General features: G+C 35.0%; 1 protein-coding gene across 1 annotated transcript in view; it reads left to right on the forward strand.

Moving 5' to 3' along the window:
* Positions 1 to 27,877, forward strand: part of Negr1 (neuronal growth regulator 1) — an 845,456-nt gene that overhangs the window by 656,474 nt on the left and 161,105 nt on the right. Inside the window, exon 6 of the mRNA XM_074079759.1 lies at positions 293 to 444. Coding sequence (XP_073935860.1) covers positions 293 to 444 — 152 coding nt within the window. The remainder of the gene's footprint in view (positions 1 to 292; positions 445 to 27,877) is intronic.

Raw genomic sequence — 27,877 nt, forward strand, 5'->3', positions numbered from 1 at the left:
TTAATACATGAAATGCCCTTACTGTGGTAAGGACAGTGCATAAATAGGACTTGTGGATAGCTAAATTCAATTTGTTATATAGCACGAATAATTCCATAGGAGCCATCTACAGCTGACAGCAACATTCCCTCCCTCAAATCAGGGAGAAAAATATAATTGCATTAATATCATGCTATATACTAATATTGATATGCTCAAACTGTCTGTGGGTTGCCATGGCAACTCCACCTACGATAAATATGAAACTGGTGTTCACAACGCATATTTACCTAGAGCTTATTTTGTCTTTTAGGCTCTTCAATGGCCAACAAGGAATTATTATTCAAAATTTTATCACAAGATCTATTCTCACTGTTACTAATGTGACACAGGAGCACTTTGGCAACTATACTTGTGTGGCTGCCAACAAGCTAGGCACGACCAATGCAAGCCTGCCTCTTAACCGTAAGTAACACAATGTTGCAAAAAATGCTTCCAGGGGTCTCCTGGCTCCTATACATGAGCAAAGATAAAAACCTAAGAATGGAGTATGTTTATTTTAAGACCTCAGCTTGATGTTACACATTCCTTACAGACAGAAAGCTTTGTCTCCAAATAATATGGGTATTTGAGAATTTTATAATCCCTGCAGAACTCTACAGGTACATAGAAAATATCTTAAAGCTGAGAAAAGGGAAAAAACATTACATAAATAGAAAGGCTAACAGAAACACATCTCCTGACTGAGATAGTTGGTTTGGTGGATGATGTTTATTTCTTGCTTTATGTTATCTTGAAGCATAGATTAATTATGGCTTGGATTTATTCTTCATTAGATACTCATCTTGGAATAGTCAGAATTTCCCATGCAATAAACAGAATTAGAGTAGGTAAATAAACATTGACAGAGTATTTTATCCATATAGATAACATTTTTACTCTGTATTTGGCAACTGTTTTTCTAAATGTTGCTTAAGAATTCATTCAACTAAATACTACATTCAGAATGTAACAGAATGCAATGAGCTTGTATCTTGGTAAGTGTAAATCCAAAAAGAAACATGTCTGAGAAATAAAAGAGTGGGGAAAGATATATTACCTATATCAGGTAAGAAGATCATTGAAGTTATTCCCAAAGCAATAACCTCCTCAAACAAATGAAGTATGGGAAATTTCTTTGGGGAGTCTACACATATTTATAAAGGAAAGCATTTTAGGAGTGAGCAGATTTCTGACCATGCTCAGTTTAAGGTCATAGTTTAAGAAGGAAAGATGGCAGAGACATTTTGAGAAATGCTTAGGTCAAGGTCATAGTTTGTTTGAAAGATTAAAATGGCTGATAGGAACACTTTTGGGCATGCTCAACTGGTATCATAAAGATGACAGGCAGGAACAGCTCTGGGCATGCTTAGTTTTCTCTGAAATGTTTTAGCTGGGAAAAAGCAAAGGACTCTTGGAAGGTACAATAATATGAGTTTAATCCTGAAAGTTCCTACCTTGCTTAGCCGCTAACTCAAACGCATCTTTGGAACTATAAGTGAATACAGATAAAGAAGCACAAGCATCCGTTAAAAAAACCTACCTACCAATTCCTCCTGCAATTAATTGTAGTGCTTTTTAGAAGTTAAGTAACCAATTCCTAATTTTCAAATCAAGTGTTTCTAAAATGTCAGACTGTAATACAGAGAGTACACTGGCTCTTCAACTACACAGTTACCTCAATTATCTTCTTTTACAGCTAACACATTTATTGTAACCTGACATATTTACATTTATGCTATCATCCTGGGATAGTAAGCTAGCCCTGGAAAGTGCAAATATTCTGTTGTTCATCATATACATGTTCATTTTGATTTTACAGAAACAGGAGTGGGATCTCTGAGGTTCCTACTGCTTTCTAGTACAATTTGGACTAATTTGTTAGGGACAAAGTGTGCAACTCTTGTCTGTAATTATTAATATACCCATGGAAGTTAGATAAACTGTCTATATGTGCAGAACTCTTATATGACAACATCTGCAGCTCATATTGTACTAAGCATTTCTATTTTGTACTATAATTTTTATTTTATTTCTTTGGTACTGAGGATCAAATCCAAAGCCTCATGCATGGTAGGTAAGCACTCTACCACTTGACAACAACTCCATCCCTTATAATTATTTATCCATATATTTTGTCTTTCTACCAAATCGTAAGGTCTTTGAGAAGACAGGTTCAATGTCTCAATTTATTTTATGTGCTTTAAACCCAGTGTCTGCTATTTAAAAGGTAACTAATAAATCTTTAGTGAGCCAAGAAAGCAATCATAAGCAAATGAATAGATTAATGAATTAATGAATGAATGAAGTATATTTTAGCTGTAGAATGCTTACTTGTAACTTCTAGAGATACAAGGCAGTATCACTGTAATTACAGATAACACTGTTAGCTTACTCTGATTCAAATTCTATTCTAATTTCTTTATTCATTTGAAAGAACAATATATGGAGAGGTTGCATGGTAAATAGTTCCATAGTGAGCTAAGGAGAAGGCCTGCACGTGTTAAATAATGTCCCAAATGCACTTCACAATTTAACTTTATCTATTTCCTAGTTCACTAACCAGAGTTTATGGAATTAATTTCAGACTAAATATATCATACTGATACCCTAGCAGTCCATAAATCTAGGAAATCTAAAAAAATAAAGGCAGTTCTATTTTGAGGTCCAGATAATTCATTTGATAGCAGCATTCATTTATCAAGTATGTATATTGACTGCCTACAATGTGCAAAGGACTGTACTAGATGTTGGAAAGAAAAGAATTAGTACACTTGGAATTCCCATTTCAAAGAGTTCTCAGACAAGTGAGAGGAAAGGGATAAGAAAACAAGCAGCTTCAGTGTAATACAGTCAGTGATACCTCTCTTTCTGTGGGAGAGAAGAAGCTCACAATCCAGTCTCAAGGACCATGGAAGATTTTTCTCCTAGAGTAGTTTCAAATCACTATTTGAATTATAACTAAGCTACAGCTTGAAACACCATTTTAGCCCTCACTTTTCATTTTCAGTGGCATAAATTTACAGGAGTTCATTTAACAACAATCATGAACACAAGGTAGATTGGCACAAATGAGAGAGCAATCAACTTGGTCTCAAGGACTCAAGACAAGCTATAGAGCTATATGCTCCTTGAACTAAGGGCACTGCTGGGTTGGTCCTGGGAATGAGGGTGATGATGAAAGAGAGAAAGAAAGGAGAGAGAGAGAGAGAGAGAGAGAGAGAGAGAGTGTGAGTGTGAGTGAGAGAGAGAGGAGAGGCTAACATGGAACAGCTCATATGAACATGTGGCAGTATAAAGACATTTCATACATTTAAAGACACTGTGGTACTTTCATAGGTAAGAATAAAAGGTAAGAAAAGGAAATTTTGAAGAATACTAAGATGAGGTCAGACAGACAAATTGGCAGGGATTAGTACAAGAAGAATTGGAAATGAATAGATTTTATCCTGGATTTGGAAGGCTTTACCAAACGAATGATGTGAACAGATGTGATTTCTGAAAGACTTTCTTAAGCAAAGTGGATGTTAAACCTAGGTACTAACTTTTCAATAATAAAAGCAATAGCATAATTGCACAAAATGAGTAGCAGAGTTGAAAGAGTTGAGAGATAGTTAGGAGGTATGAATTAATGACCAGATCTGGAGAAGGGAGTTTCAGGACTCTAGTTAACTCCTAATGATTAGATTGGGTGGTGTTAACCAGAATAAGAACTTTAGAGAAGGATTAAGGCTTTAGAGTTTGCAAGGAGGTAGAGATTGAAAGAAGAAGATGAGTTCAATTTTAGACAGTTTTAGTTTAAGGCAAAAATGTCTAGTAGGTAGTTAGATATAAAATCCAAAATGGAAATAAATATTTGGAAATTATCAGGACAGAGGTCGTCATTTCATCCATGAAAGTAAATTAGAGTTCTCATAAAAGCATAGACAGTGAAAAGATGCCTAAGGACAGAAATTCAAATTAAATCAGAATTGAAGAAATTTCTTGTGGAAGTGTATAGATTCCATGTGGATGGAGATATCAAAGGAAGAACAGTGCTATGGAAGCCAAGGGTTGGAGATCATTTAGAAGGATAGAAGGGCAGCAATGTTCACTGCTAGCTTGGGTTGGAAATAGTCTAAAAGTCACCTTCTGTATCTGGCAATTGGGCAGTGATTGGTGATCTTTGTCAGAGCAGTTTCTGTGGAAAACTGGGAGTAGAAGCAAGATTTCTAGATTAAGATTTAGCAAACAGAAGAAGAAATAGAGACATGGTAACAAACTATTCTTTCTAGAGGTAACTGTATGAAAGGAAGAATTCAAAGCTACTGTTATACCTACATGCTCTAGCAGCTATCTGCATGTGCTTATTTTCCGGTTAATAGCCCCATGGCTATATGCATATCAACCATTTCCTGACTTGCAAAGCCACAACACAGTGACCTTTGGTGAGCTTTTGCTATACTTCCTTTTTTCTAAAAGCCTTCCTTATTTATATCTTTCTTGAGTTCTGGAGAAATAAGCAAGAGTTTTGATTTAACTCTTATTAGGTTTTAATTGTAAGTGTAACTATCATTTTAAGTAGGGATCTTCATAATTTTATCAATAGAACTACTTTAAATTACTTTTGGTAAAGTAAGAGGGGAGAAAATTTAGGTAGGAAAACTATAAGAAAGCTAATATAACAATGAATATCTTTCATCATCCCCTTTGTTGCAAAACTTCTAAATACATTTGCATTTAAAAAGTATACTATTGGAAGGGAGGGAGGTAGGGAGAAAGAAAGAGAGGAAAGAGAGAGAGAGAGAGAGGAGACTATTCTACACATAAGTGTAGACCAGTCCTCAGAGGAGGAAGTGCTTTAACAAAATTGGTAATGGATGACAGTGTGCCAGCTGTTCATAGTAAAATCCCCTATTAAGTAAAAAGTTTGGGATTCAGAATTATTTATTTTCTTCTTATTTTTCACCCACGCATTTTCTTTTTAAATACGAACAACAAAATATATTCTTCCATGTCTGTTCCTTAAAAAATATGAACTGACTGGTCCCATCCTGCCATCTATGGGTCCACTTCATCAAATGTACACCATCATTTAAGAAAGAATTCAGTAACCAGTAAAATATAGTCATTTCTATAAACAAAAAATATTGTTTATGTTTTGTTTTTAGCTTTCACAAAAGGATAAATGTTTACTTTAAGACCTGTCTCAAAAGACTCACCATGTAGAAGGAAGAAAGGAAGGAGAATTAATTAGAAAGAAGAAAACTCCATAAGCAAAGTGCTTACAATTCACACCACTTTGGTTTAATTTACCTTCTCCTGAGACCTAATAAATGAAAATATAGGACAAATCTAGCCTTCATATTGACAGGGTCTTTGTTTATAGGTCCAAAATATATAATAACATTGCTGCAATGCTTGAATGCCAAACTCCTCTGTGAGGTGTTCCCAAAGTATGGTCTCAAATCCTTTGCTGATATATGACCTAAAGATGCTACCAGGCCTGCTGGCCATATGTATGTGTGCATTTATTTAAAGTAACAAAGCATTTCTGTCAAAAATATCTCTCATAAAATCTTCAAAGAACTTGCCAAAGCTGTCTTTTAAATACCTGGGTTACCTATGGAGGCAATAATGCATTTCCAATATTAAGTGACATATACAGTGGATACTATTGCACTCTCTAGAAAATCTCCTCTCATAGTAGAGAATATTTCTTCTTAGCCTACTTAATTTGATAGACCTCTTTTGCAACCAAAAATAAGTCAGTTGTTAGTATCCAAAGGGAAAAGGAAGAAGCAACCAGAGAAAGTAAGAATGTGGGCAGTGTGACAGCTTTTCCCTGTTCAGGTAGAACTGACACAAGTAAACAGTACTTTTTGACTGATTCATTGAATCTAGAATCAACTGTGTCCTTGTAAGTAATATTTCAACTCTGTTTCTTCAAATGTCCCTGAATTCCACTAAGCTACTGCTTGTATTCTTACTTTTGCCTATTATAGTGAACACTTATTCCATGTGAAATGTGACATCACAAATTTAAATGATTCATATTTTAGATTAAAACTTTCTTCCTGAAAGAGATAAGGTTTTAATTTGGGTTGAAAGAGGTAGTAATAAATTTAGACTTGGTGATTATTGAGGACACAGCATTGTTAACCAGCTTTGCTATATCCTCACAGTTTTGAGATGTTAATGGAAAGACTTTCCTGGACTCTCAAAATAAAAGTTTGATAAAAATTAGGTTTGCATTTATAGACAGATTTTGATATATCAATACAGGCCTATCAAATGGCATGCATGCCAAAAACAACACAGAGAGACATAATCATTGTACACATAATGGATGTGTGCAAATTGCTGAAATGGAGTGTAAGTGAAGCTAGAGGATTTTTCCCTTCCTCACCTTATCTGTGCGCATTCTCAAAAAGATAGATATAAAATGATGATTTCATGCTGTTCAAGAAACATGATCCCTAGCTGGCTGAAGCAGTCAGAATGACTGTGGGAGCCTGAGGTGTTCAAGGTTACCAAATTGCCACAAGTGAAAACCAAATACATATGCTATCAGAACTTCAGTTACTCATGCCAACTGATTGAACTTTAGAACTAGAGAGTGATTTAGATATTACCTAGTCAGTTTCCTTCCAACTTTCTTAATTAGTGGAATTCTTTTTTCTCCCAAATGAAGCCTGATGAAAACCCTTACTGTCAAGGATGAAGAGTTTCTGAGAAATGCATCATTAGGCAATTTCATGATTATGCCAATATGAAAGTGTTCTTACACAAACCATCATGGTATAACCTACTACACACCCAAGTTATATGGTACATATATGGTAAATCCTAATGTTCCTAGGGCAATGGTGAACAAAACAACATGAGATTAAATCAAACACAGGAGAACATGAGTGCTACAATCAAGACACACGGCAATCATGAAGGTTGTTGCCAGTGTAATACAAACTAGTGTTTTACAAGTAGAAGGAGTATATTCTAAAATAATGATAAAATGTATAGTAAACACATAAACCAGTAGTAGAGTGATTTACAATAATTATCAAGAATTGGGTATAATTTTGTTACACTTTTGTACAACTGGTTAAGTATGTCTATTTACATCAGCATCACAGCAAACACAAGAGCAGTGCATTGTACTGTGATGCTATGATAGCTACAATGTCACTAGGCTACAGAAAATTTTCAGCACCATTATAATCTTCTGGGACCACCATCTAATATGTGGTCTATCACTGACTGAAAGAACACTATGCTGTGCATGTTTGCATAACAAAGATAAAATTGGAGTTAGTTTGGTTGACTTGGAGGTAAACCTGGAAAAATTTGCTTTTTCCCTCCCTATCACACTTCACAGTAACATTGACACCTGTCAAAATGTCATAAAATTTCAAAAATGTCAATTGAAAACTTCTGGTCTAGTGCAACTTTTTTATTTTAAAGGAGAATAAACTGAGGCCCAAAGGGGGTGAGTCAGAGCCCAAGATCAAGCATCATAACTAAAGCTAGAATTTAACTTCTTCTACCCTTGCACAAACACTTTTTCCATTGTACAGGTTGAGTGTCTAAATCTTTGAATCAAGCAGATCTAAATTGAGACCATAATCTGGCATAATTTTGGACACTAATCTCAATCATTGAGTGTCAATCACCTCACTTATAAAATAGGGAAGAATATTTTATTTTTATAAGACTTCTGTATTAAATAGAACATGCAAAATGGCTAATGCACTGCCTAGTCTAAATAAGTGCCCATTAAATGTTAGTATCCTTTTCTTTCTTATGTTACATGTAATTCAAATGTTGGAGGACAACACAAGCAGACTCAGATCTACATAACCTGAATAATTCTGCAGCTTTATCTCACAGAGTATCCAAATAAGCAACCCTTGTTCTTTGATTCATTTCCCAATGTTCCTGTGCATATCATTATGATATTTTCCTTTTTATTAGAATTATTAATTAAATCAGCCATGCACATAAGCATTCACTTGTAATGAGTGGGGAAAAGTGGGCAGGTTGATAGAGAGGGTTGTACAAGATTAATTACTCTGCTGTTGTGTTTCTCTCAGGTTAACAGGCAATTTAACAGCAGCACCTTCAAGCTTCTGGTATTGCACATACATCCCCATAGCTGACAAGGGTCAGTAAATGCCAGAGGGAGAAGGAAACTTTGGTATTTGCTGTTGTCATTGATCAGCCTTAAAAGTTTGAAAGCTTATTGAAATTAGGTAACTAAAATATATAGAAAAATCAAATTTAACCATAAATTTTTACCAAGACTCCTAGCCTAGAAGTCAAGGAATTTAGGTTATGATCTTAAATTGGAGATGACTTCAGCACTGAACTCTCTGGCCACGGTTTTTCTTCTATAAGATGAGGAGGCTAGAACAAATAACCTCCAAGTCATCTATCATCTGTAATGCCTTAAGATCCTAGGAAATCTATATGAGTTAAGAAAAAAAGACAGTAGTATATATTGGTTGTTATTTTAAAAGTTATATTTACTCCCTAACAAAGTAAAAATTCTGCCAATATTTTCCCTTTTGTGTATTTTTGTCATTGAACTCAAAATTATTTTTTATTGACAGAAAAAAATGCATTTTAATATGTTTGGTTTTGTGGTGAGTTTCCATAAAATTTAGCTCAATAGCACTGCTAGCCTAATCATTTTGCCATCTCTACAAAGATTCTTACTCTCCAGGGAAATTTCCTTTATGTTCACAGTTTCAATTCTGTGGGCCAGCAACCTTAAAAAAAGGCAATAAAGTAGACCTTGCTGCTTTTCATTTTATTTCACACAGCCTTGACCCTATAACAAATTAGGCCAAAACGTGACCCTGTGTACATGGGAGTTGCAGCTATTAGGACTTTTTATAAAACATTCTAACATTTTCAGTCTAAAAGAAATGTATTGACAGATGCTCCTTCAAAAGCACCTTTCCTGTTCTTTTCATGGGCAGAGCTTATAGGAGATCCTGTAATAAGAGATTCTCCCATTATTTGTGAGACATCTCTAGGCATACATGTCCAGCATGTATCATTTTCTTATAGCTATGACTAGATTTGAATCTTGATCTCATAACTTGAGTACATGATAAGGTTGCCAAGTTGAGCTGCACCCCAAACCCCCACCTTTACTTTAGTGCTTTCATTTCTTCCTCTGAAAAAATGGAACTTAAAAAAAGAACCAGGGTTATACATGAACAAAAAAATCATTACTGTGAAGTGCTGAGTGCCATTATAATTAAACTTCCTATTTTCCTCGGTCCATATAAAGCATAATTGATAGAGTAGTCCACCAAAAGTAAAGTGAAATTGACTTTTTTTTTTTGCCATTTTGATTTTCCAGATAAAGGCAAAAGAGGTAGAATTAACTGTGAAAGCAATGATATTTCAACAGCCCACACTTTCTCTAAAGTACTGTAAATTCAGTTTTAGTACCCATAAAACTGATAGGGAAGGTACTGAAAATGGCATGTCCTCATTGAATGTGTCTATTCAGCATGGGCCAGATTTCCTTACTTATAAATGTAATTCAATTGGGGTTTCTCTACAGAGACACAAATTAGCTATCCACCCAGTATATACTTAAATAAGATTTGAATAAATCAAGCAAGACTTGCTTGTGGGGAAATGTTATTTCACCTATGCTGTGACCAACATTTATGGTAGATTGGATTTTTTTCCCAATTTTACCTTTTTTTTTTTAATCTAGCTTTCACTTTCAACAATTTTAAGGCAAAGAAGCAACTTGAGCTACCTAGCTCTGAAATGTGGTTTTAGATAGCTGCATACGCTTTAGTTTCTTTCTTTGAATTTTAAAAATCCATGCAATTAGCACACCTATTGAGCTGCCTAATTAGTAAGGCAGATCATAATTCTTGTCAGAGAACCACTCAGGTTACTAGTCAGTCCTCTCAGAAGGAATTGCAAGTTTTTATTGTTTTTGTTTTTTTTTAAATTATCATCTTATTGTTTCACTTGGGGTACATTGTGAAATTTACAAAAGTTCTCACAATTTATCTTAGTTAAATCCACCCCCTCTATCATTCTCCTTCCCCACACCTTCTTAGAATAGTTTCAACAGGTTTCATTTTTCCATTTTCATATGTAAATACATAATATTTCTACCATATTCACCCTTCTACATCCTTCCCTTATATCCACCCACCCTGGTAACAACCCCCACACCGGACCTGTTTTATCTTCCTGTCCACCATTTTGGAAAGAAAGGCATGTTTGTTTGTTTAAGAGGAGTTTCATTATGACACTTCTATGTGTGTACATATATATATCCCAGAAAACTTTGTAAGACCAGCCATAACAATATGTTTTCCTAAAACTAGCAGGATATTAGTACATGCTTTTAAAATTTGTGGTCATAACTATAGGGAAACTGTATTTTCTTAAAAAGGCATAAATTCTTGGGAACATCAGGGTTTATGAAATAACAATGTGCTTTAAAACGTACAAAAATTCTGTAATAAAACTGAGCAATATTAACTGAATTAACACATCTTTAGGAAGACTTGTGTGAGGCACAACTCTTCAGGACTAGCTCGACTGGAGAAAGATAAATTGAAAGGTTTTATTTCTCTCAAGCTAGCATATTGCCTGTTGGAGTTCATATCTGACATCATTGCTTACACCCATTTTGCTTCACATTGCAGAGCCACCTGTATTTCCCAAACATTCCACCTGCCAGCAACACCTGGAAGAATGGATCTCAGATGCCAAAATAATCTTAGACTGCCATATATCACCATCATGATAACCTCCAATCTGTTTTCTTTTCCTTGTTACCATATTCCTTAATGATTTTCTTCCTCTTATTCTTATCTTGTACTACTAGAATAGGATTAAAAGCATTCCTGGTTCACATATGAGTGATAGCCTCCCATCTGCTATCTATCTATCTATCTATCTATCATCAACTGTCTCTCTGTTTACTTACTTTTACTTTCTGGATCATTCCCTCTTATTTTTCTTCTCATTTCTCCATAACTCCAGTACTTAATCATCACCAAAAGAGAGACAGATAAATACCTCTCTAACCAGAAGGATAGATTTGGGACAGAACCAAATAACCTCTGAATACGCAAGCTCAAAATTGCTTTTGAAAGCTTCATCACTGAAAGTGTAATCAAACTTAGCTTATCCAAAATTGATTTAAGCTGTTGCCTAAGGGCCAACCTTTGACCAGGGCAGCCTTCACACTTGCATCGATTCTGCTTGCAATTGAATTACTCAGGCAATTCTGTGAGTTTTCAGCTTTAGCCCTGGAGTGCAAATGGCCAATTTGGGAAGCAACTTGGTTTTGCTTGAAATTTGCAGGAAATTTTTCTCATATGTTCCTGGGGAAAGCAGGCATACCTTTCAAAAATATTCTTTTAGTCACAGAATTGGTTGCCCAAAGGTATTTTGTTTGCTTGTATTTATGTTTGTTTTGACTTGAGAAAACTTTGCATCCCCCCAAGAATTTCTACTGACTTTGAAAAGATGAGTTACTATCGTTTAATATGCATATTAGCATTTAGGAGAAATGAAAATTAATGAGAAAAAACTAAGGTAATATAAAATGCTGGTATTAGATAAAGGGAAAGGTCAGAAACAAATTGCATTTTGTAGTTCTAGAAGAAAAGTTTTCAAAAACGTTTTTACTGGGATAGAAGCACAAGATTCTTCTACAGGTCTCTACAGAATTTCATTCTATGACAATGTCTCTCCAAAATATTTGAGAAGATTGGCACAAAGAGACATTACAAATACTCTCCGGGGCATAACAGCCTTTTGTCATGCATTTTTATTTTTCATGGTTTTTCCCCTTGTACTGTACATCAATTGTATGTCACCTCCCCTCCTCACAAAATGTTACATTTTCACATGAACCATGTTATCTCTCTGTATTTATTTTATGTACTTATAAGATAGATTCAGTTTTATACCCTGAAAAACACCTCCATATTTCAATTCAGGCTTCCTAAATAATATTTTATGTATTCATTTGTGCCTTGGTAAATATTTAACTGACAAAAAAATGTAACAACATTCAGAAATAATAATAAAATATGCAATTCTCTTTATTATAAATTCCACATAGCCAATTGTTTCTCTCAAATGCTTTCATTGGATTTTTTCCAAAATCATATATCAGTAACCAACTAATTGTTATAATTTAGCTGTGTTTTAGAGTTGTATTTAACCAATATATGGAGTAGTATTTCAAACTATGAGCATCACTCTAACACGAATATCGATTGGTGCTTTTATTTATGATAACAAGATGAAAGTAATAGGTATAGCTTCTGAGCTGATCCAGTATTCCAGCTTTGGAATACTATGAGAATATTCCCTTGATATTTTGTGTTATTCACACTGTAATGGCTACAGACTTGACATAATTTTTTGGTGGTAGTGGGGTTTGAACTCAGGGCTTTGTGTTTGCTAGAAAGGCACTCTGCTGCTTGAATGACACCTCCAGTTATTTTGGAAATAAGGTCTTACTTTTTGCCTAGGCTGGCCTGGATCATGAGCCCCCTATTTTAGACTTCCAAACATAGTTGGAATAACAGACTCAGGCTACCAGACCCAACATTTTCCCATTGAAATGGGGGTCACACAAACTTTTTTTTGCCTGTGTTGACCTAGAACCATGATCCCCACATCTTAGTTTCCCAAGTAGCTTGGGTTGAAATATGAGTTAGTACACCTGGGTTGACATGCCTTTGTATTTAATTTCCATTAACATTTTCTTATGACCAATAAAACCTCCAGTTTGAAATATTTGCTAATTTCCATAATATAAATATACCCACCTTGGATTATATCAGGCCCCTAAGGTGATGTTACTGAATACAAAGTCAGGAAGAGATGTGCTCTATCACACCATTATATAATAGTTCTGCAATATAAATATAATAGTTACAGTATTTGATTTTAATATAATTTTGTTTAATTCCAATATTTAATTATAATTTAATTTTAATAGTGGCCACATTTAATGAAGAGTTCACAGAATTCCTAAAAATTTAGCACTTGGTTCTCATGACCGGTACTAGTCAGCTCCAGCATGCCACTATCTACCTCAGTAGCTATAAAGGACTCCATGATTCCTCCACATATGAGCTTTAAGCAAATTACACAACCCTTCATCTCTTTTTTACCTATCTATAAAATGGAGTTAGTAACACCTTACATGGAGTTGGAAGAATTAAATAAGATTTGTATACAATGCTTGTACATGCTATGGATTTATATGTTAGAGTCCTTTCTTTTCCTTTTATATAGTTTCAGTCTGCTTCACTACATCTGTAATTCCCTTAACTCTATTTTGAGGTAGGGGTGATGTAATGCAGTATCTCCAAATCCATGTAGTGATTCCTGGTACAATTGAGATATAAATGCTTCTATGACGAACACATAGTGTTACATGCATGATGCATTTCTTGTTTAATTGGCTGCAACACAAGACATTTCCATCTTACATCATTGACCCTATCACTTCTTCATTCCTACTCCACACTAAGTTTTAAGCAACACTATTTCTTTGGATTTAAGTTATGAGACCTCCAGGGCTAATTATCTTGTAATGTTTTAATCATAAAAATCTTTCAAGGCCTCAAAGTAACATCACAAATGGATCCAGATCCATTGTTATATCTCTAACCTGGCCACAGTTAGAGGAGAAATACATATTGTAAGCTGCTTTGAAATAGGTGGAATAAATTCTCTTTCATATCACCTGCTTTCCACCACCACCCCAAGTTTGAATAGTTTTATTGTCATATTTTCTCATTGTCCTTGCTTGTTTAAAGGAAGAGAACAGTAGGTTGAAAACCTTATATCCCACCTTGGGATATAAGATTAACTAGTAATTTCATAACTGTAAAACTTCAGAGTTTTTATCACTCAATTTGTTGAACTAAATGTCTAGTCCTGTGCTGTGTTGGAAATGCAAAGGAGATCTATGATGACTTGACTGCTAACTTTTCAGACACTAATTTTTTGAGCTAATTTAGGTGTTTAAACTGATAATAGAAACATAAAATTTGAATATATTTATAGAGTACCATATTTTGATTCATGGATACATGTATCAGGATACGTAGATACACAGGTTAAGCAATCTGTCTCCTCAAACATATATAATTTTGTGGTAAAGCCATTTCAACTCCCATCTTGTATTTCTTGAAATATGTACTAGGTCATCATTATCTGTAGACATCCTACTGTGCAATAGCACACTGGAACTTCATATTCCTACCTATAACTTAATAATCACTGATCAGCCTGTCCACATCTCACCCTTTCCTTTATTCTCTCAAGGCCTCTACTTACTACTATTCTACTCTCAACTTCTATGAAATCAACTTTTGTAGAATCCACATACATGTGAGATCATGCAGTACTTGAATTTCTGTGCCTGGTATGTCATTTAACATGATGATTTCCTGTTCCATCCATGGTACTGCAAGTGGCAAGATTTAATTCATTTTCTGGCCTAATGATACTCTGTTGTGTATATGTATGTAACACATTGTCTTTAAACATTTATCAGTTAACAGTGTTGCAATATATTTGGGCGTGCAGATATCTACAAATACTGCTACCCTTTTCTTTAGATATATACTTAGCAGATCCAGATGGTAGCTGTTTCTCTCTCTCTCTCTCTCTCTCTCTCTCTCTCTCTCTCTCTCTCTCTTTCTCTCTCTGTTTTTTTCTTTTCTCTCCATTCCTCTCTCTTCTTCTCTCCTCTCCTCTCCTTCTTTGTGGTTCTAGGCTTCAAACCCAGGGTTTCACACATACCAGGCAAGCACTCTCAGTAAGTTACTCCATACTATTTTGCACAGTGACTGTATTAATTAGCTTCCCACAGACACTGTGCAAGTGTTTCATTTTCTCCACATCTTTCAGTGCTTACCTTTGTCATTTTGAAAATAGCCATTCTTATTGGAAGGAGATTATAGCTCCCTGTGGCTTTGATTTTTATTTCCCTGCTATTGATGTTGGAAGTTTTTATATATCTATTTGTATGTCTTCTATTTAGAAAAAATTTATTGACAATTTTTAATTGTTTTTTGTTTTTTTTTCCTTTGGCTACTGAGTTTTTAGAGTTTTGATGTAATCCAAATATTAACCTCACATTAGCAGTAAGTTTGTAAACAATCTTTTGCCATTGTATAGGTTTCTCTTCATTTGGTTGACTGTTGCATTTGCTATATAGAACCTTTTTATTTTGATGTAATCCTATTTGTCTATTTTTGCTTTTGTTTCCTATGCTTCAGGGATCTTGTTAAAAAATCCTTGTCCATTCAATTGTCCTGAAGAGTTTCACCTATGTTTTCTTTGAAAAGGAGATTGGAGACACAGTATTTACCCCAAAATGTCATCAATTCTTAGAGATGAGAGAATTAGAAATAAGAGTGAATAATGGAAATTCCAATTAGTGGAACACAAAGATGTTCTTAATAAAGGCAAATTGGACAGACACATGGATGGAAAGAAAGACAATACTAGCTCATGAATGACCTGGGAAGGAAATGAAACCTTTAATATCTTATGGAAATGTTATCAACCAAAAGCATCTTTTTGTATACTATTGATAGCTTTAAAAAATGTTGGTCAAAATTAGAAATAAGGGCAAAATAGTTTCTGCTGGGTATTGGGGGGGAGAGGGAGGGAGTGGAGTGGGTGGTAAGGGAGGGGGTTGGGGCAAGGGGGAGAAATGAACCAAGCCTTGTATGCACATATGAATAATAAAAGAAAAAGGAAAAAAAAAAAAGGAAATGGGTTTACAAAGGAAAAAAAAATGTTGGTGACTGTTGAAGAAAATAGAATTACTAGACTATTGTAATACTTTGGTTATTAAAATGTCCTATCACACCTATGAAACAACCCTAGGTACTTAGTGTCTGCTTTAATTTCTCTACCATACCATTTTTGGCACTTCTCACATACATGTACTTTTCAACTCCTCATATGTTTCTAGAAAGTCATACATTTTATGCCAGCTCTTACTAAGAGGAAGAGCAATTATTTAACTCTGTTGATCTACTATGCTGATCAAATTTGTTGTTTGATTAATACTAAATTATTTATTGAGCTATTTAACCTTTTACTAATATATGCTTCTATAGCTTTTTTCTAATACAGCATTAATCCATTCACTAATTCTTATTATAATTGTTTAATCCAATCTCTCTTTCTTTTAAATTATGCAGGATGTTGCAAGTTGCCCACCAAAGACACTTAGGGTAAAATTCTTCATCTCTGAGTAATGTAATAAAATTAAATACTCTGACCCTGAATTAATCCATAGAGAACTTCAGTATGTAGATTTATAATACGTTATCTCTTGACTAGAGAATTTCCTGTAACCATGTCACTATTAATGGTTACTAATAAATATTATCTATATGTCCTAGAAAGTAGCCCATATAGTTACCATTTAGTTATGGATTATTGTACCCAATGATTTCTCTGACATAGGATGAACTGTCACTAGTCCTAGATCAAGGAAGATTTAAGTTCTCTAAGCAAGAACTAACCTTCGTTTGCTTGTTTTGGTTTGGTTTTGCTTTTGTTTCTAATAACCTATGTCACTAATCCCAGCCTGATGTCTTGAAATTGGTTATGACAGGAGCCAAATGATAGAGCCCAGATGAGTTACCACATATGCAATCCTTCTGTTAATGAGCAAGTATAATATAAATGCCTATGTCTACACACTCAGTACTAACTGATGGGTGTAGAAGATAATAAGTGGTTTTTTTTAATTTTTAAAAATTTTTTCTGGTACTGAACTCTGAGTCTTGCACTTCATAGGCAAGCATTCTGACACTTGAGCCAAACCTCCAGCCCTGAAAAGAGAAGTATTAGGAAAAAAGTACACAAGACTTTATTCTTGTGTAGTGTCTAGTGTGGCTGATATAAGATCAGATTTAGTATCTTGGCTCAGTCAGAGAATGAGGAAGGAAGAATGGGATGTACTGTTATGTTTAGATACAATAATCATGGCTTCATGAGTTCAGAGAGTGTGTATCAGTACTGGAAAAAAATAGCTCCAAGCAAGTATACTGCTGATGGCAATTCAGAATCGTTATCTTCAAACATAAAGACAATATTATTATCCTTTGTGATTTAACAACAGTTGAATTCATCAAGGGATAAGCCTAGCTTTTAACAGTTTTGAAAAATATTACTATGTTGTTGTTATTATTGCCATTGCTTAGAAAGGACAATGCAGCAAAGTGACAAGCTTAGACAGAGAACAATTTTAGACCAGAAATAGGACTAATTACCACAAAAATGGAAAACAGAGAAAATCTAGAACCTAATATAAGTTTGGGAATGATTTCATAGTGTGTGTGTGTGTGTGTGTGTGTGTGTGTGTGTATTTTGTGTATTTCTATGTATTATTAGATTAAAATCACCCAATATTAATTGTAATGTAATGATGACATTATATATTTTGACTAAAAACTATCCTTTCTAAAAGAGACAAAACATAGTCTTCTGCATACATGTTCATGATTTTTACTTTGTTGGAGCTTGGTTGATCCCCCAACATTATTGATGGCTTCTCAAAGGTGATCCTGTAAAGTCATAGGACTCTTCACAGGTGATCCTGTAAAGCTACAAATTTCCAAAATTTGTCTTCTTTAAAATAACTTTTGCAAACTTAATGCCTAAAACAAAGGTCTAGAAATAAAGACAAATTATTCTATCTACATTCTATTTTAACATTAAAATTCTATTAAAACTAAGTGCTTATAGACTCTCCACTAGAAAGGCAGAAATAGTTCAACAACTAATCTATCATTTTTATTCATGAATATTAAAATTCTATGAAACTTGGAAAGAACTCACAAAAGAGTTCCAATTCTGTGAATAACTTTTTAGACAACTTTTCTGAAGCATCTGTCTTTATTAGGATCTGGAATAGTTGCAAGTGACAAAACTTGTAATGACAATAACTTAAATAAAAGCCAACTTTATTTCTCTCACATGTGGAACTTGCAATAGACAGTGCAGAGATAGAAGACCATCACATAATCAAGGACGCAGTCTCTTTCTTTGATGTTGTTCAACTGGGGAGCCTCCATTCCCAACATCCCATTAAGGTTCAAGATGGCCATGCCAATTCAGGCACCATGTCTACACTTCATGCTATAGGAAGCAGAAAAGAAGAAAGGAAGTCTCTATCCTTCTTTTATAAATATATATTTGTGTATACCACTGACACTTATGTTTCACTGTTCTTCACTCAAATGCCAATTCTTAGCTGCATGGGAAGCTGGGAATTTGTTCAGAGTATTCTTTGCCAAAATATGTGATTATTTTATTATAAGAAAAGGATATTATAACTATTAGAGGACAGTACAGTCTTCACTGTAATCTTTCCTTTGTAACTCAAATATCCAGGCATGTCTTCTTCCTATATATAAAATGTACTAATTGCCATGAAAGGTAAAAAACTACAGGGTTCCATTCAAATTCTGGGTCTATTTGAACTATAACATCTCTGGTTGATGCACAGTTTTCTCTATAAGCCTGAATGTGATCTGTCTTATCTGGTGACATTAGAGTTGAAACAAATGTTTTCTGTCACTCATAAGCCAACATGCTATGATGGACTATAAATGAGAAAACTACAATAGTACTTTCTTTCTGAGAAAAAGAGAAGAAAACCCAACAGCATCCACTTATCTGTAGCAGTAATCAGATCCTGGGAGCTGAAAAAGTCACAACTCCCTTTTCCAAAAATATACAATGTTCCATAGATATCTCACTGGGTACCTACTCAATCTGCACTCTTGGAAGAACGACAAATCCATTGTCCTCTGTAGCCCTTGCCTGTGTCTTCTTGGGCACTGTTTCGTGGATACTCACAAGAAACATCAGACAACATCAGAAGAAAGCACTAAGGGCTGAACAGCTGGTGTAGCCCACTTTGCCCTGATGCATATTGGGGCATAGAACTCTCCCTAAAGTAGAGTATTGTAAGCCCATCTCATGTGGCTTTGGCAAAACAATTTGTTCAAAAATGTAAGAAATGGAAAACTGGCTAGCAGTCTGCAAAAAACTGAAACTAAATCCATGCTTATCACCATATGCCAATATTAACTCAAAATGGATCAAGGATCTTAATATCAGACCCCAAGCTCTAAAGTTGGTAGAGGAAAGAGTAGGAAATACTCTGGAACAAATAGGTATAGGCAAGGACTTTCTCAATGGAACCCCAGCAGCTCAGCAACTAAGAGAGAGCATAGATAAATGGGACTTCATAAAACTAAAAAGCTTCTGCTCAACAAAAGAAATGGTCTCCATTATATGGAAAGACAAGAGGCCACGAATAGCTAAGGCAATACTCAGTCAAAAGAACAATGCTTGAGGTATCATAATACCTGACTTCAAATTATATTACAAAGCAATAATGATAAAAACAGCATGGTACTGGCACAAAAACAGACATGAAGACCAGTGGAACAGAATAGAGAACCCAGATATGAAGCCACACCACTACAACCAACTTCTCTTTGACAAAGGAGCTAAAAATACACGATGGAGAAATAGCAGCATCTTCAACAAAAACTGCTGGGAAAACTGGTTAACCATCTGCAAAAACTGAAACTAGATCCATGTATATCACCCTACACCAATATTAACTCAAAATGGATCAAGGATCTTAATATCAGACCACAAACTCTAAAGTTGATACGGGAAAGAGCAGGAAATACTCTGGAGTTAGTAGGTATAGGTAAGAACTTTCTCAATGAAACCCCAGTAGCACAGCAACTAAGAGATAGCATAGATAAATGGGACCTCATAAAACTAAAAAGCTTCTGTTCATCAAAAGAAATGGTCTCTAAACTGAAGAGAACACCCACAGAGTGGAAGAAAATATTTGCCAGCTACACATCAGACAAAGGACTGATAACCAGAATATATAGGGAACTTAAAAAACTAAATTCTCCCAAAACTAATGAACCAACAAAGAAATGGGCAAGTGAACTAAACAGAACTTTCTCAAAAGAAGAAATTCAAATGGCCAAAAAACACATGAAAAAATGCTCACCATCTCTAGCAATAAAGGAAATGCAAATTAAAACCACACTAAGATTCCACCTCACCCCTGTTAGAATATCCATTATTAGCAACACCACCACCAACAGGTGTTGGCGAGGATGTGGGGAAAAAGGAACCCTCTTACACTGTTGGTGGGAATGTAAACTAGTACAACCACTCTGGAAAAAAATTTGGAAGCTCCTTAAAAAGCTAGACATTGATCTACCATTTGATCCAGCAATACCACTCTTGGAGATATACCCAAAAGAATGTGACACAGGTTACTCCAGAAGCACCTGCACACCCATGTTTATTACAGCACTATTCACAATAGCCAAGTTATGGAAACAGCCAAGATGCCCCACCACTGATGAATGGATTAAGAAAATGTGGTATCTATACACAATGGAATTTTATGCAGTCATGAATAAGAACGAAATGTTATCATTCGCTGGTAAATGGATGGAATTGGAGAACATCATTCTGAGTGAGGTTAGCCTGGCCCAAAAGACCAAAAATCATATGTTCTCCCTCATATGCGGACATTACATCAAGGGCAAACACAACAAGGGGATTGGACTTTGAGCACAAGATAAAAGTGAGAGCACACAAGGGAGGGGTGAGGATAGGTAAGACACCTAAAAATTTAGCTAACATTTGTTACCCTTAACGCAGAGAAACTAAAGCAGATACCTTAAAAGCAACTGAGGCCAATAGGAAAAGGGGACCAGGAACTAGAGAAAAGGTTAGATCAAGAAGAATTAACCTAGAAGGTAACACACACACACAGGAAATTAATGTGGGTCAACTCCCTGTATAGCTATCCTTATCTCAACCAACAAAAACACTTGTTACTTCCTATTATTGCTTATAATCTCTGTTCAACAAAATTAGAGATAAGGGGAAAATAGTTTCTGCTGGGTATTGAGGGGGTGGGGGGGAGAGGGAGGGAGCGGAGTGGGTGGTAAGGGAGAGGGTAGCGGGGAGAAATGACCCAAGCCTTGTATGCACATACGAATAATAAAACAATATAATAAAAAAAAAACAAAGAAATGGTCTCCAAACTGAAGAGAACACCCACAGAGTGGGAGAAAATATTTTCCATCTACACATCAGACAAAGGACTGATAACCAGAATATATAGGGAACTCAAAAAACTAAATTCTCCCAAAATTAATGAACCAATAAAGAAATGGGCAAGTGAACGAAACAGAACTTTCTCAAAAGAAGAAATTCAAATGGCCAAAAAACAAATGAAAAAATGCTCACCATCTCTAGCAGTAAAGGAAATGCAAATTAAAACCACACTAAGATTCCACCTTACCCCTGCTAAAATAGCCATCATTAGCAACACCACTAACAACAGGTGTTGGCAAGAATGTGGTGAAAAAGGAACCCTTTTACACTGCTGGTAGGAATGCAAACTAATACAACTACTCTGGAAAAATATTTGGAGGCTTCTTAAAAATCTAAACATAGATCTACCATATGATCTAGCAATACCATTCTTGGGGATATACCCAAAAGAATGTGACTCAGGTTATTCCAGAGGCACCTGCACACCCATGTTTATTGCAGTGCTATTCACAATAGCCAAGTTATGGAAACAGCCAAGATGCCCCACTAGTGACAAATGGATTAAGAAAATGTGGTATCTATACACAATGGAATTTTATGCAGCCATGAAGAAGAATGAAATCTTATCATTTGCAAGTAAATGGATGGAACTGGAGAACATCATTCTGAGCGAGGTTAGCCTGGCCCAAAAAACCAAAAATTTTATGTTCTCCCTCATATGTGGACATTAGATCAAGGGTAAGCACAACAAGGGATTGGACTTTGATCACATGATAAAGCAAGAGCACACAAGGGAGGTATGAGGATAGGTAGGACACCCAAAAAGCCAGATAGCATTTGTTGCCCTCAATGCAGAGAAACTAATGCAGATACTTTAGTTACAGAGGCTAATAGGAGATGAGTACCAGGAACTAGAGAAAAGGTTAGTTCGAGAAGAATTAATTTAGAAGGTAACATACATGTACAGGAAAGCAATGTGAGTCAACTCCCTGTATAGTTATCCTTATCTCAGCTAGCAAAATCCCTTGGTCCTTCCTAATACAGCTTATACTCTCTCTTTAACAAAATTAGAGATAAAGGCAAAACAGTTTCTGCCTGGCAGCGAGTTGGTAAAGGGGGAGAGAGAGGGGGCGGGGTAGGTAAGGGAGGGGGTGGGGGAAGGGGGGAGAAATGACCCAAACATTGTATGCATATATGAATAAGAGAAAAATAAATAAATAAATAAAAAGGAAAAAAGAAACACACACAAAAATAATAATCATTAAAGGTAAAAAACACAAAAAAAATCTCAAATAAAGCTATCTGATATTTAAAACATATATATATAAGAAGCTTCCTATCTAATTTATTTCATTTGTTAGGAATCTTAGGAAAAGATATTTTGGTAGAAAGTGTTTAAACACTGATAGCTCCGATTTTCTACTTGCTATCTGTATTATTCTCAATCAATCAATAGCTGCATAGAAGAGATCTGAAATGACTGGTTTGGTTGTAAAGACAATAAATTCCCCACCCATGGAGGATACATTCCAGGTCTCCCTGTGGCTGTCTGAAATTGGGTGATTTTGAACCTATACATATTTTGTTCTATCCTATACGCCCTGCAGTGTTGCCACAAAATACTTGAGTTCATCTCTCCTTCCATATATGTGCCTCTTTTGCATCATTACTCTTTCACATTAGGATCATTTTTAACTAAAATAATAGTTACTTGAACACAAGTACTGGGATACTGCAACAGTGATAATAATAAGCAGCTCTGATAATCGAAAGCTGCTATGCAACTAATGAGGGGTAGTGAATAAGGGATATATGTCCTAGAAAAGGGGGATGATTCATATCCTGGGATGAACAGAGTAGGGCAAAACAATATTTCATCACACTTCTCAGAATGGTATGCAATTTAAAACTTAAAAGTTGATTATTTTTAAACTTTTCAACTCTAAACATTTGATTCATTTTAGGGTGTGGTTGACATGGATAACAAAAACCTCAGAAAATAAAATCATGGATATTGAGGGGGAACTGCTGTAGTTTTGGTCCTGTCTGTGTCTTCAAAACACACAAACTTGCCATGACAAATGCATTATCTTTCTTTCATGTTGAGGTTAATGCTTTATCATTACTTCTTTTCTGTTTTACTTAGAAAAAAAGGCAGTTGGTATTTTCAAAGTTTCAAGATACACTCCATCAGTTTAGGTTGTAGAGTGCAGGCAGCTTTTCCCTTAGCAGAGATGTATCTCCCCCATCTCTGAAGAACAGTTAACACTATGCTGAGTTCATGACTCTAAAACTGGCATAGATCAGGCAGGACATATTAGCCTTCTAAATTCTATTGTTCTCACTTCCTTGAAAATTATAATATAGATTTAGTCTCAGGAGAACTTCATATTGAATAATGAACAAACAGTTTATCTTCTAAAAGGTCCAAATTCCATAATGTCCCAAATGAATAGGAATATGAAAATTATCAAAATTGAACTGAACAAATGATACTCAAAATGATTCCTGTAGTTTGAATTCAATGAGAAATTATCACCACCAAATGTAGCATCACATGTGCACAGAATATATGTACATTTTTTAATATAGAATTAGGGTGAGCTAAGGAAAATAAATTTTTAAAAGATTATCAAATTCTTCAGGCTACAAAAGAACATAATTTGTTGTTATTTCCAACATTCAAGGAAACATGCTAAATCTTAAAGGAAACGACAAAAATAAAGAATTCTTATAAATACTAGCCTTCTGGAACTGTTTATAAACTCCCACCACCTAATTCATCCATCCTCATCCTCCTCTTCTCTTCATTTTTCACATGAAGAATTTATTCCAAATGGAAAAGGTTATAATTATTCTTTGCATAGTCAGTTAATGCTAGAACCTAGATAAGAACTCAGTTCTCCTAATACTTTACTTTTTTCAGCTGTGTTAAGAAAGAATATAGAAATCTGTGTCAGTAACTGTGAAGTGTCTGAGATTTTATCCTACTCATAAGCTAATGTTAGCTTGCCACAATTTCATGGATGCTGCCAGAAAACACAAGACTCCTGGGTCAGAGATATATGACTTTATTATTTATAGAAAAAACACTAACAGCATGTTTGTATCAGTTTCCTGAGCCCTAATTCCCACAGGAGTAAAATGGATTTCTTAGATGGATGCATGTACATGCAGCAGTTTCTCTTCTAGGAGAACACTGAGTTAGGGAGCCCAGTGTTTCATAGCAGCCAGTATCTAACCCTGCTCTTTGTCTCAGAAGGAGACATCGACTCAGTCCCACAAGAAATGGCCTGAATAAGAACATTTACTTTTTATCGCTTTTTTTGGTTCTTTTATTCTTGGCATTCTCAACAAAATATGTAACAATAAAATAAGTAGTGCAAGAGACCCATGAAGAAGTGTCTCCTAACAATCATATAGTGGAGAGAGAGAAAGAGGGAGAGAGAGAGAGAGAGATGGTGGATATATTCCCACATGGCACATCTCAAAACTTACTTATTATACATTCAAATATATCAAGGGCCTTGTTAAAATGCAAACTCTGATTTATTGATTTTAGGTTCAAGCCTAAAATTCTGAATTTCTTCAAGTTCTCAGGGGTACATAATGTTGTAAGATCAAGGACCACAGCTAACAAGGCTCTTGTAGAAGTCTAGTTGGGTCTCAGAGAGTCTTAGCTAGGATACCATACTCTAGATTCTGAACCTCTATTTCAAACGTCCTTAGAAAGTTCTTCCTAGTCTATTTAGGATTTAGCAGACTATGACAGCCTGACACAATCTAAAAAGTAAATAAGACCATAACATGTGTTCTGAGAGACTCTAGAATACTATTTTATTAATATATAATGAGATTGAGCTAGATTATGATATTCATATTAATATGATCAGCTCATTCCATCCCTAAAATGATCTCTAAGAGAAGCCACATCAAAGTCAGAAGTCATTTTATTAATTCATTGCAAAAAAAAAAAAATCATTGAGTACAGAAAGTACTTGAAGTCTTCAGGATCAGCTACTCTCTCCATGTATCAAATCTACACAGGATACCAGGTTACAATCAGAAGGTTGCAGAGTGAGCATATAATCAAAACAGAGGGAAATAAATAAACATTTAATGTAATTAGTTTAAAATAAATGTTGCTTCCTTCATCTCACAAAACAGCAGTTTTTTCAGTAAGACAGAACATGAATAACATCCAATAATTTAGGCTCCTTTTTCTTTCATTGGGACAAATAGCATATCCATCCTTGAATCCCACCTCCTAATTTTCCTTGGTGACTTTGCTTTGTTTATTGTGATTTACCAGATCCTAATTCTTTACTTTCTCATTAATGTAACATCAGACTGTAATCTACACTCACAAAAACATGACCACATGGAAAACAAGAGATTATGTCACCAGGTAAACTCATATATAGGAAGGGGGAGGCCCTTAGACCTTGAAAATTCTCCAAATAACCTTTATCCTTATGAGAACATGGCCTCTGGAGCCTAACCTAGACCTAGACCAGTGAATGTTTTCTTTGTGTCTTCTCAGTAGCTAAAAACAGCTTTTAAGATGGTATTAGTAAACGGGGACATGAATGGTAACCTTTTATCAAGTGTTCACTGATTGCTCCTCTGGGAGTCCATTTAAAGATGTAACAAAGCAGAAACCAAGGTGGTATGTCTGTTCACTCATTAGTGTCTAGCACAATGATATATGCAATCAGGCACATTTTTTAACCACTGTTGTTTCCATAGTGATAACTCCAACCTTGACTAAGTTAAAACACTTAGCATTTGCTAAACAAGCTTGAACACACAGACATATATTTAAATCACCATTATTCATAAGTCTTCTATTTAAAGCCCTCAAACCCCAAGCATACATGTCTAGATTCTATGCTGGCAAGACATTGCAGTGGTGAAAATGCCAGGCAATTAGTAGCACCAGATACTTTCCTTTTCTCAATAGAGAAAAAAGAGTTGATGTGGGAAGTACTGGTGTTGACTGTATTATCCCTTTTCAGGATTCTGAAAATACATATGTGCTATGAATTTGTACTTGCATTAGACATAGCAGACCTTTGAAACAACAGTGCTGCTTCCATGGTTTTGCATTTCTGTTGTTTACTGTCCTCTTCCCTAGGAGCAATTAGAATTTCTCAGGATTTCAAAAGCCCCTTTCTGCCTTTGTTTAGACTTGCTATGTGTCACAAGCCTAATAAGCACTTTCAGTAGTTGTGATTAAGAATAAGAAATAGGGATCAGAGAGGTCGCCAATGCTTAGATGGCTTGTTAGAGTTTTAAACTCTAATGAATAATTTGTGGGGAGGCTAAATAAAGCCTATTTAAAGCAGGAATTATGTATATTCTAGTAAAAAGATGAAGGTTGATATTTGAGTTAATTTGAAAAATTACAGTGCCAAAGCACGGCTGAAACATAGTATGAATGTGCTGAATAGGAATGGTCCATCTCCTCTAATCTGTGCTGGTCTTGAACTTTATATTTTATGTAAAATAGCTATGACATAGACAAAGCACATTAGTCTGTAATATTTTTAACACATGTGACTTTACTCATTTTCATTTTTGCTGGGCCCACGTAGTATATAGCTGACCATGGAGGCAAGGGTTTTCCTTTGCCCTTTCAGGAACCAGATCTAATCCTCTAATAGGAGAGGCCTGCTGTTATAACAGCAGAATGAGGAAGTCCGCCTCAGAGTTTAGTTAGCAAGTTTCACACTGAGCTGCATTCTCCACACTTGTTTTTGTGACTAATAAAGGTGATATTTGGAAAAAAAACAAAACAAAACATGTATATGCCAAGAAGGATGCTTTAAAGATAACTGACATATATTACATGGTCATATTTGATATTTTGAAACTTATTATTGATTTTGAATATTCTGTTAAATTACTTTAAGTTGGATCTCGGCAAAATCAATTGATTAATCATACAGAAAACCATGTATTTTTTTAAAAAAAAGGTAAATCCATGATGCATGTCAACTCAGACTATATTAACAATATACACTTGTGCCTCAGGAAATTATGAGAATAGTCCTATATTGATTAAATAATGTGATGCTAACTTTCCTAAATATACTTTATGAGTCAACTAAACATACAGTTCCTCCATTTTGACTTTCAGAAAACTTTAGATAAGTCTGTTCCAAAATATATTCATGAAAAAAAGTGATAAAATACTATTCATAGTTCAAATGTGTCCTTTTCCTGATATTAATTTTCACAAGATATATGAGCCCTTAACCCATTAATCTATTATGTTAAATGCAAGGTCTAAAATGAAAACTTCCTTTTACTTCCTGATACACCATCAGTTTAATTTGGCAATTATCTAACATACCTACAATCAAAGATAGCTATCTTGGAGCTGGAGGTATAGCTCAGTGGTAGAACACTTGCCTAGCATGTGCACAACCTGGATTCAGTTGAGTCCCTGGCAGCAACAGCAAAAAGACATCAGAAAACACTTTTCTCTATGACTATAAAACGAAGTCCACATAAACACAACAACAAGTGAACAATTACAAAAGCTTTGGACTAAATCAACAACTACAAACTAAATACTTGTTAACTCTCCTAGATTTGATTAAAACTTACCTGTAGACTGAGATGACTTGTTTAAAAATTTAATTGTGTCTTCATATATTTAGCTGAAAGAGGTAGCTAGAACCATAGAATAGTATTTCAGAACATT

The sequence above is a fragment of the Castor canadensis genome, chromosome 7, assembly GCF_047511655.1.
Source record: "Castor canadensis chromosome 7, mCasCan1.hap1v2, whole genome shotgun sequence".
Classification (NCBI taxonomy): Eukaryota; Metazoa; Chordata; class Mammalia; order Rodentia; family Castoridae; genus Castor; species Castor canadensis.